The sequence below is a fragment of the Trachemys scripta genome, chromosome 3, assembly GCF_013100865.1.
Source record: "Trachemys scripta elegans isolate TJP31775 chromosome 3, CAS_Tse_1.0, whole genome shotgun sequence".
Lineage (NCBI taxonomy): Eukaryota > Metazoa > Chordata > Testudines > Emydidae > Trachemys > Trachemys scripta.
Genome location: NC_048300.1, coordinates 68,807,297 through 68,819,328, shown reverse-complemented (window position 1 = coordinate 68,819,328; position 12,032 = coordinate 68,807,297). Strand labels below are relative to the sequence as shown.

Here is a 12,032-nt window from a genome sequence, read left to right as displayed (position 1 = left end):
GAGATGCAGAGCTGGTCCTGTGTTGCTGTGTCCCCTCTGACATCATCAGTATCAAGATATTTCTGTGATGCTGCTATTGTTGCATCAAAGAGGTTGGCACTGCAGTGGGAGTTGGTCCAATGGCTCAGGTACTACTGCCGACAATTCCTGAAGAGAAGAAGTGGGTGGTCTTTCCAGGTAACATTTTACCTCCTCAGTGTTTATTAGTCGATGGTACTGGGGAGCTGGACCTTCCAAAGTAGGTTGGCTCCTTCGAGGAAGGCCATTCCAATGCTTTGTGCTTCTTTCTTGGCACTGGAAAAAGGGTTAATTGATGACTTTCTGGTACAATGTCTGGAGAGGCACTCCTATTCAAGGGGAAAGTATTTGGTACCTGCCTTGAGTGGGAAGGTGCAGAAGGTGGATGCAGAGCAGTTTCCAGGAGGAAGTGACGCAGTCTCATCCCTCAATTCCTTTTTGTCCTTTTTCAATCCTCTGAAGACGTGGCACTCAAATGTGACCCACAAGGAGGCCCTTTAGGCATCTAGAATGAGGGTCACTCATTGGCACAGACTTTTTGCAGTAAGCAGAAGTCTTAATCCCAGAGACCAAAGTGTATCGTAGTACCAGACAACAGCACCCCTTGTATAGTGGGGATTCAACAGCCAAAGTTGAAACAGAAAATATATCCTAATTTACACAAACAAGAAATACAAATTATTTCCAGAAGGGAGATAAACTCAGATTATTGCATAATGCAGGGATGGCCAAACTTACTGACCCTTCAAGCCACATACTACAATCTTCAGAAGTTCGAGAGCCTGGGCTTGGGGCTTCAACCCTGCGGTGGGATGGTGGGGTTAGGGGCTTCTGAAATGTGGCATTGTGGGGTCTCGGGGCTCCAGCCCCCTTGGGGCACACCTGTCGGTGCTCAGGGTTTCAACCCCTCTCTTGCTGATGCCCTAAGACCCCCACTCCCTGCTGGGCAGAAGCCCCTAGAACCCCACAACTCCACTGCAGGGCATAAGCCCCGAGCTCTCCCAAAGAGTCTGGTAGGTGGAGAATGGGGGAGGCATGGGAGGCTCCGAGAGATGCACTTTAACTGTAAAAGAGCCACGGTTTGGCCACCCCTGGCATAATGAGTAGAATCATAGAAGATAAGGGTTGGAAGTGACCTCAGGAGGTCATCTAGTCCAACCCCCTGCTCAAAGCAGGACCAACACCAACTAAATCATCCCAGCCAGTGCTTTATCAAGCTGGGCCTTAAAAACCTTTAAGGATGGAGTAGTAACAGTCTGACCACATGTGGACATATCCAATATAGACAGCAAGTGCTGCTCTAACAGCGCCCATTACCATCTAACAGTGCTCAAGCCACCACCACTCAAGTGACCCTTCTGGTCAAGTTTTTGCACTCTGCTAGTTCAAGGTCAATATTTTCAGAAGCCCCTTACCTATGCAAGTCATCTTGCAAGTGGTTTCTCACCAGCACCTGCTTCTTTGTGATCACTGTTAAACTATTTTTGGAGCATGGCACAAAAGAAGCCATCATACTACTGAAGTACAATGAACTAATGAATATTTGTCTGACAATAAAATTGAGTGTCAGCTGAACTAATTTGGGAAACTTTTTTTATCATTGGATGTCTAAATGTCTTGCTGACCAGGGTGTCACTGTCGAACTACGGAGATCACAGTAGAGTTACTGACCAAGTATGTGAAGAAGGAAGACAGGGCAAATGGGGTGACCCCCAGCACAGCCTATGCTGTGTGTGTTTAGTTTACTGAACAGGGCTGTTTTTGCATGTCTGGAACCAAAGCAACAATTCTCTGTATTCATACGAACACAGTAATTCTCATGGTAAAGAGACCAATGAAGGCTCATGAGAGCAGAAGTCCCACAAACACCTCAGGCTCCACTACCAGAACAGAGGTGGCAGCCTCTTATCCATTCTGTTACCCACCCATTTGGGCTTGCATGGACACCACTGGGTTTGGCAAATCCCTCCTTAACTTTCCTCACACCTCAGCATGATCTCTCTACAGTAGACTACAAAGACTGTCATTTAAAATAGAATAAAAAACTGCACAGAAGTTGGTTGAGCTATGCCATCTGGGCTGACTAAAAAGGGGAGCCAAACAAGGAATTACCCCCTTTTTAAAATAAAATAAAATAAAATAAAAAGACAAAACGACCTAAACATAAGTAAGGATCTGAAATTGTTCTAATTGGTCTTAAATTTCTCCTCCCATTCTATTTTGCTCACACTTGTTTTCAGCTTTAGGAAATTGACCCTTTTAAAGCATCCAGTATGTTACTAGCTGGGATCATTTTGTTAGCACATAAATGAAATTAGGTTGTGATGTGTGTACCAAGGCAATGTTCAATTTTTTAGTTCTGTGAAAGGTGTAAAGTTACTGTATACGCTGTCCAGCAACTTTTGTTGTTTGGCTGACGCATGACATTGTGATGTCAGCGAAAATTATGAGCTACGGGCATCAGGTTTAGCAGAAAATGGGCGAGGTTCAGAAGGAAGAGATGGGTAAAAATGTAAGGATTACATTCATATGACCTAATATTCTTTACTCTAACTTTGGGAAAACAAGGAATCCTTTGATATGTATCCTTTGCATGTTGGGTGAGCTATCACAGAATGTCTGAGGCATGATGCTGGGGAGATTAAAACAAAAAATCAAACCAAAGACTATCAGTAAACACTTGGGCAATATTGATTTAGCTTGTCAAATATTACAGGAATTGAAGTGCAGTGAAGAGATGGCATTTTCACTAAGTACAGTCCCAGGAGTCACAGCTGAACACGTTTTTTTAAATATACAGTAGAACCTCAGAGTTGCGAACACCTGAGTTATGAACTGACCAGTCAACCACACACCTCATTTGGAACTGGAAATACATAATCAGGTATAGCAGAGACATAAAAAAAGAAAAGTAAATACAATATAGTATTGTGTTAAACGTAAACTACTAAAAAAAAGGAAAAGTTTTAAAAAGATTTGACAAGGTAAGGTAACTGTTTCTGTGCTTGTTTCATTAAATTAAGATAGTTAAAAGAAGCATTTTTCTGCTGCATAGTAAAGTTTCAAAGCTGTATTAAGTCAAGGTTCAGTTGTAAACTTTTGAAAGAACCGTAACGTTTTGTTCAGAGTTACGAACATTTCAGAGTTATGAACAATCTCCATTCCTGAGACGTATGTAACTGAGGTTCTATTGTAATATAAACAGGTTTTATACTCCACATTCTTTAATTCAGTCACGACTACAGTCTATATAAAGTTAATATGGTAAAGTCTAAAAGGACTACTAAAATATGACAGTCGCTAAACTTTAAAATAAACTACTATGACGTACACGAATATATTCAACACACTTACAAAAAGGTGAAAGCTTACCCAGCAGGTTGCAAATGCAATCCCTAGAAGTGCCTTAAAACGTAAAAGATCATATGAAGCTTTTTATGAACAATTCTGCTCTTGAGAACTTTATTGCCTCTTTACTATATTATAGATTTTCTATCCACTAACTTGACATTTATTACACGATATTGACAGATACATTACAATGAAAAAAGAAGATATGCTAAAATAGCAAAGACAAATTACAAAAACTATGGGAAAATAATTTTATATGAAATCAACTACTGGATAACTTTTTCACATACGTGTATAACATATGCTTTTTTCCCAGAAAAAAAGAGGAAAAAGGATTCTAATGCACTATTAACACGCTAAACACAATTTCCTACAGTAAGTATCCTTTCCCCTGCACTAAAATTTTAGAGTGTGAGATACCACTTATTGGTGTGCTTATACACTGACCTATTCAACTAGAGATTTGTTGCTTCTGTATTTCTGAAATGCTACAGAAGTACTTTTATTATTTGTATTAACATAGTGCCTAAGAGCCCTAGTCATGGACCAGGAACCCACTGGGATATATGCTGTACAAATACTTACACCATTTTCATTTTTATTCTTCTGAAGTTCCTCTACTTCAACTTTAATTTAACACAGTCATGCTCTCGTATTACTGTAACATTTGACTTTGCCCCTTTTAAATGTTCCTTAGTAGCAGGGAATAAAAACATTTTCTTTAGCTGTTCTCCCTATTTGCATTACAAGAACTTCACAATTATTTGTTAATTATCTGTTTGTTTTCAAAGAAAAAGAAGATATATCCTACATGTCTGAGGAAGCCATCTTGGATTTATTAACTTACCCCATTTAGGCTGCCCAAATCCTTCACCAAGTGTTCATCTGTAGAGGCATCATAGTTAACTACAGCGTGTTGCTTGTCCACACTACGTGACTGAAATATTAAAAAGATTAAAATTAATGCAAGGAGATAATAGGAAAGCTACAGATGAAAAGAGAAGAAGCTACAATCTTTTTCATGCTAACATAAGTACAGTTGACATGTTCTGACTAAGTTTATCAGAAGTAACTGAGTATGTTTGTGAGATTTATTTTCTCTTAGACAGGCTGGATACCAGATCATCTTTGTTTCATGGTCCTGAATTATATTTTCTAGAATTCTGTCACTAGAAACCTCCATAGTTTAGATTTACAACATTTCCAAGCATTTCCAAGCCCTTAATGAAATGTAAAACTACCACACTATTTCAGCTGGACTGGAAGTATATTCTGTTGTACCAGGTGTTCCCCAAGGATTGCTAGCAGAGAGATGGTTTTGTAACATGGATAAATAATGTGGAAACATGGACTAAAATCCTTATATTTGTGCCAAATACAGATGAACTTAAACCTTCAGCATCAACAGGCTAGAATATTAACCCATTACGCTATTCACAACAATACACCATAAAAGCATTACTTTAAAAAAAGCTTAATAAAAATGTTTAAGATCAGGGAATGAATTTCCCCTCTGTATCATTTAGTATGCTAGAAAAACAATTTTAAGGTGATTATTCCAAGGGCAATGTGTGTATCAAGTTTGGTTGTCTGACAAATATGATTGTCCCAAATATTTTGTGTACTAAAATGGATGGATGTTTGTTAAATTAAGTTGTATCCACCTCCCTGAATGATATTAGCTCACCAGCACTTGGTGTACTCATGGAACATCCATTTTGAAACTAAAAAGGAAACCTCATAAACGCTAACAAGCAGCAATGGACACAAATGCCACAAGAGAACACACATACATTTAGCCATATACTTGCCTCCCAAAGTGCAGAATGGGGGACATCATTCACTGAGCAAAACCACATGGTGAATTTAGGAGAACATTGGGACAGGTGGGTAAATCACCTTTCTGGAGTTAAGTAGCATTTGCAAAGAAACAGAAGGAAGAGGCCATTTTTAATTTCCAGCTTCTGATTGGAAAGGGTCAGCATAACCAGATGGTTAGTGCTGGTTAGCAGAATGTCATTCAAATGTCATTTTCTGAACTGCAGTTGCCATTGTTCTGGGCTATATGGCAATATACGTTTTCCCCAGACTGCTGTTTTTGTATTAGTAGTAACATCAACTGTTAAAGAAGAAATCAAAATGCTAAACTCAAGTATTTTTGGCTACAATATTACAAATATATGTAGGTGAATAATGTATTTCTATAATTCACAAACGTATAACATTTTAAAAAGCAGGACACTGTTGACTACGTTTTTACTATCATATATGTGACTTGGACCTGTTATATTAACTAAGTTGTGTAATAAAAATCTGAGGTAAGTTATTTGATAGATATTTAGAGATTGGAGACTATGCCTGTTCTTAATACAAATTAATGTCTTACAGAAAACAAAAATCCAACTGACAACCAAAAAACATCTGTCTCATGGCTATGGTATAAACTAAGTAAAGGTGAAAAGCTCAATATACAGTATTCCATTATTGATTTCTTCCAAGCCATTCACTATGCCACAATTATTTATTAAAAGGAAATGTAGATCCTGCAGAAAATAAAGTGTTATGAAAAAAAATCTTTAAAATTTTTTGTTTTCAGTGGTGTTGTAGGCATTTTGATGTTTCTTTAAAACTGGGAAATTTACATTTTTTTTTTTACACTTGGGATTTTGTATTTACTTGTGCAGTATACTCTGAGCAAACACACATACCTGATACAGACTTATAAAATTACCCTTTTCACAGTCTGGTAATCTTACATTGTGAAGTCATCATGTAATGGTTCAAGCGATTTGATACATATGGTTATTATTATGCCTTTAAACTTGAGTGTACTGTAGTTTTGTATAATTAACAATGAGTATCTGTTACACCAGATAACTAAGCATTACCTTAGCCAGTAGCCCAGAACATCTACATACAACAAGGCTTAGACAAGTTGCTGGTTGCCTTCAATGTTCCAATTTAAAATCTCCAATGTACTTTCATATTTCCTCTGACCCAAAAGAGATAAGCATGTAAGGATTCCAGGCCAGAGTTAATCATGAAAAGGCTTTATTTTTATTATTTAAATATATGACCAAGAATTAACCTTCAACAGATTCTTCAGAGGTAGAGATACTTAAACTAAGGATTCAGGATTCTCCAAAGACGACTTTCTCAGACAATTTAATGATATTTCCTGAATGTAATTAAGAGTGTGGAATTTCTCTTGCTTCCAATCTAATTAAATAGATCTTTAAATTAAGAGCTTGTTTTAATGACATAATCTGTTCTGTTTTCAGGTCCAGATTACTCATCATGCTTACCTCACAACTGCTTCCACTACCTTGTTCAAAATGTTAGCATTAAACCCAGATTCACAAAAAGAAACAGTCACTTATAAATCTGTTACTAATGTTGCTCTTCGAGTAACAGAAGAAATTTCATAATACATACTGACACAGTATATGTTAAGTGATACCTCAATTTACTACACTGGTTCCAGGTTTCAAGATTGGAAAAAAAAAAAAAAATCTGCTAAGGTACAAAGAAATAGGGAGGAACAATCAAGGGAAGGCACGGTATTTTTATTAAATCAAACATACTCAGTATGACACCACCAGTAAAGGTTCCACAGTTAAGGAGAGGCTAGCTTCCTGTCCCCCCTACCCTCCAATTCTAAGTTCTGTTTTCTATCCTCTCTAACTTTTGACTGGAGTAACTAATTTATTAGACATTGGTATGCTTAATATCAGGTATGAGAAGAATTTCTGACAAATTTGGAAAGTGTAGGATTAAAGATTTTATATGTTACTTACCATAAAATGGATTTTTAAATTAAAAAACACTTAAAAAAAAGGTTCCCAGAGTCTTGGAATATTTTAGCACATATCTTCTCTGCATTGGTAGGACTAACATCTCTCTCAATCATTGCCGCTAGAATGGTAAGGTCTGGAATCTTTTCACCATTTTATGGTTGCCAATGTCATTCATCTTTCTCACTTTTTAACAGGCATATATATATTTATTTATTTATTTTTGCTGCTGTTGGTTTTAAGGATTCAAATGCTGCATGGATTCCAGATTGGGATTTTCTCTCTGGCATTACTTGTGATCTTCAGTTTAAACTTGCAGCCTATCACCTTTCTCTTCTCTATGAGATTTTATTGATAGCACTCATTTTTGAACAGAGGAACAAATTAGGATCAGGGCCAAACTGTGTTACAAGGAAGACAGTGCCTGCTCAAAAGAATGTATAATGTAGAACAGTGGTTCTCAACCTATTTACCATTGAGGTCTGCATGTGCAGCTCTTTCTGTGTTATGTGGGCCATATCCACACAATATATATACTACCTGTATGGCCCTGCGGATGTCACAGGGGTGCAGATGTGTGCTGATTGGGATGCTGGTTGAGAACCACGGATCTACAAGGTCTTGAAAAGTCCAAAAAAAAAAAAAAAAATCCAGTTCAATATTGATTAGTCTTAGAAATGTGGCTGTTTTGAGGGGGGTGAGGTGATGTCAGGGACTATGCCATTTGAAACTGACTTTTATAGTAATTTCAGAACTTCATCTAGGACCTTAAGTATATAGTAATTAAAACAGAACAGAGCTTGAGAAAATTCACAGACACCTACTAGCCATATGCAGGTATAGAAATAAGGGTAGGAAGCTTCAGTGACAACACAATGAGAAGTCCAACCCCTACTCAAACTACCAGCTGCTGGAAAAGGAGGCTCCATCTTTTGGATCTTCTAACAACTGTCTGAAATGTAAAGCTTTACCCTCTTAGCAGCTGGAAAGGAGAAAAATGGTTACTTACTGTAACTGTGGTTCTTTGAGATATGATGCAGCTGTGTATTCCATTTCGATGTGTGTGCGTCCGGCAAACCTGAGTTGGAGAAATTTGCCTCCCAGTACCTATAGAGGGGTGGCACTCGTGACTTGTGGCCATAGCCCCTCCACTGGCTACATGAGGCAGCCCTCCCTCAGTTCCTTTGCACCGAACACAAGATTCCAATGCAGAGGGGACAAAGGGTGGGTTGTGGAATACACGTCAGAATCACATCTCAAAGAGCCACAGTTACCATAAGCAACCGTTTCTTCTTCTTCTTCTTCTTCTTCGAGTTGTTGCAGCTGTGTTTTCCACTTAGGTGACTCACAAGCCGTACCCACCCTCAGGAGGCAAGGCTCTGAGTCTACATAAACAAGTACTGCAGGATCGCTCTACCAAAGCCTGCATCCACCCTGGAAGATGAGGTTAGAGTGTAATGGTTCATGAATGTAGTATCGACAACCACATAGCAGTCCTTCAAATGTCCAATACAGAAAAGAATACACTGAGAAATGATATGCATGTTCCTTGTGCCCTTGTAAAATGAGCTCGTACCCAGTGAGGGGGGGCATAGATGAGGCTATTTCATATGCCGTTTTGATGCAGGATGTTATCCATTTGGAGATAATCTGCAAATAGACAGTTTGACCATTCATGGGGGAGGGATAGCTCAGTGGTTTGAGCATTGGCCTGCTAAACCCAGAGTTGTGAGTTCAATCCTTGAGGGGGCCATTTAGGGATCTGGGGCAAAAATCTGTCTGGGGATTGATCCTGCTTTGAACAGGGGGTTGGATTAGATGACCTCCTTCCAACCCTAATATTCTATGAGGCCTGCATACAAGACAAACAATAAAGGCAAAACATGAAACTATTTAGTTCTGTCCAGATAAAAGGCCTGATATCTAAGATATGGAGCCAATGCTCCCCTGGAGATGAATGCAGCTTAGGAAAAAACAAATATAGCTCCTGGTTCAAATAAAACTAAGACAATTTTAGACACAAATTTTGGATGTGGTCATAAAGTCACCTTGTTTTTGGAGAACTGTTTATAAGGAAAGTCTGTCCTTAGATCCTGCAGCTCACACACACTCCTTTGCAGAGGTTATCGCTACCAGGAAAGCAGTTTTCTGGCACTACAGTGGAAAGGGACAAGCTGCTAGCGGCTCAAGTGGAGGATGCATCAGAGCTGCCAGGACTGTGTTTAGGTTCCACTGGGGAAACGGCTGTTTGACCAGGAGATGTAGACAAAGAAGTCCTTTTAAGAACCTTGTTACCATGGCATCAGAGAAGACTAATCTTCCCTGAACAGAGGGATGAAATGACAATATCACTGCCAGATGCATTTCCAATGAACTAAGTGCAAGTACCAACATCTGAAGATGTAGCAGGTACTCCAAGATGTCCTGGATAGAAGCCAGTGTCGGTTGAATTCCACTGGCTAATGACTACACTGAAAACGGCTTTCATTTAGCTGAGTAGGCCATTCTGTTAGAGGACTTTCTACTGTTGAGCAGGACTTGCTGGACAGATGCCGAACACTGCTCTTCCTCTTCATTCAGCCATGAAGCAGCCATGCCATGAGATGCCGGGAGCTGAGTGTGCCACTGTGATTGTGACTAAGCACCTCAAGATGTAAATGAAACGATAAGGGAGGCTGAACAGAGAGTGAGAAGGTTAGAGAACCAGCACCATCTTAGCCACGCCGGGGCAACAAGAATAAGTTTGTCCTGATCTGCCTGAAGTTTGAGGATGACCTGAGGGATGATCAGGATTGGGGGAAAGGTGTACAGGAGAGTTGACTGCCAACTGCGGTGGAATGCGTCTGACAGGGGGCCTGGACTGAGCTCCCCTTGAGAGCAGAACAGATGACGTTTCTTGTTGTCTTCTGTAGTGAACAGGTTGATTGTCAGGATGCCCAAAACTGTGAAGATGACCTGGAGGACCCTTATTTTCAGGGACCATTTGTGACTTAGGGAAAAATACCTGCTGAGATGGTTCACAAAATGATTCTGATCCCAGGCAAGTGAATGGCTATCAGAGTAATGTTCTCCTCAGTGTAGAACTGTCACTGATTGCCTCCAGGCAAAGCAACCTTGTTGTGTTTCTCCTTGTTTATTTACATAACACACTGTGGTGGTATTGTCATGTACTGGATATATTTGTGGAGGCCATGAAGGTTGAGGATAGGTCTTTCCCAAATCCAAGGTAGGGGTACAGGAAGTACTGGGAGTAGAAGCCATGACCCCAGTGTTCAGGTAGAACCTCCTCCCCCATTTCCAAAACCAACAGAGCATGGACCTCCTCGAGGAGCATTATCTTGTGAGAGGGGTACCTAAAGAGGGATGGGGAGGGGAGGGTGGTGAGGAGATGTGGAGAGGAACTGGATGAAGATGAGGAGGGAGAAGCAACAACTGGACTGAGATATCAAAATGGGCACTTGGAAGGAGACAGGGGAGGGCATGTGAACTGCTCAAACCCCAAGCCCAACTGCTTTCTCCTGTGGGATCTATTACTCTGCCTTGACCAGAGGAAATGGCTGGCCAAACATGCGCTGCAGATGGTATTGCTGCTGGCTGCTGTAGTGCTGCCTCTTCACTGCTGGCGTGTACACCACCAAGGACCGCTGGGTAGATAGAGAGTCCTTGTAGGAATGCAACATCTTGTCAGTTTTGTTCGAGAACAGCGTTTGGCTATTGAAGGGCAAATCTTCAATGGCTTGCCGGACATTGGGGACAACACTCTAATTCTGAAGCCAGGAAGCCCTCCTCATGGTGACCGCAGAGGCTGTCTCCCTGGCCGAACTGTCCATAATGCAGAGCATGGACTACAAGGATGTCTTAGCTCCTATGCACGAGGCCTTGGGCTGCTGATCTGAACTTTGACATAGCTATCCAGTTAACAAAGCCATACTTGGGCAACAAAGCTTGCTGGTTAGCAATATACATCTGCAAGGTAGATCTTCCTGCCCATTAGATATAATTGTTTAGGAGTCCCTATATTTGGAGGTGGACTTAAACCTGCCCTGCTCTCTCGTTCATTGCAGTTACAACTAGGGAATTTGGGGCCGGATGGGAGTAAAATCACTCAAATTGCTGCACGGGGATGAAACAGAGCTTTCATCCTGGGTACCAAAGTGGCATGCTCCAGAGGACTTAGTCGGTTCAAGGAGCGCATCATAGATAGGGAGGGCAATTTTCCCAGAGGCAGCCGGCTGTAAAATGTTCACCAGTTCATGGATGTTTTCCTGCAATATCTCCGTTTGGATACCGAGGGAAATAGCACTTTGCAAAAGGTCTTAGTAGTACTTAAAATCCTCCAGTAGGGGTGGAGAAGCCAGGCAGCACAGCATCATGCAGAGACAAAGATAAGGCTCTTAACTTAGCCAAAGCTGGATTCTGCTCCAGGGCTGACAGACCCAGATGGGATGACTCTGGAGGCTCCACACGGAGAAGGCTCACCAGTGACTGGGCCTGCGGCGGATTGATGGACACCACCGCAGGACTGGCTGGCAATCTCGCCTTTGAGCAAGACAAACAGCAGACCTCTGCAACCAAGGAGCATCCCCTGGATTCAATGGAGGCCACTGACATGGATAAAGCATTGGAGACCAGTAGGGGCTGGGCCAGGGACCTGACCATGAGATGCACGCCAGTCCCGGTAACCGGAACTGTCCGTCGACAGCCCTTGATGCTGGTTGGGTAATGGAGAGTGCGAGGATGATGACCCCAATTCAGACATAGAGAAGCCTAAGGATCCTGAGGTAAGAGTGGAGCAAGACCAGAAGGAATGAGTATGCAGTCAGTCTCATCCATCACCCAGAACGAGGATTGAGGAGGCACTGCTGATGG

The 12,032-nt window shown here is 41.0% G+C and overlaps 1 protein-coding gene across 9 annotated transcripts in view; it reads right to left on the bottom strand.

Moving 5' to 3' along the window:
• The window catches only part of CEP170 (centrosomal protein 170), a gene marked incomplete in the record, with an annotated part of 185,383 nt that overhangs the window by 118,850 nt on the left and 54,501 nt on the right, over window positions 1–12,032 (bottom strand). For all 9 annotated transcript variants that reach the window (XM_034765012.1, XM_034765013.1, XM_034765016.1 and 6 more), the window contains 1 exon segment: window positions 4,217–4,306. In XM_034765012.1, the coding sequence (XP_034620903.1) occupies window positions 4,217–4,306 (90 nt within the window).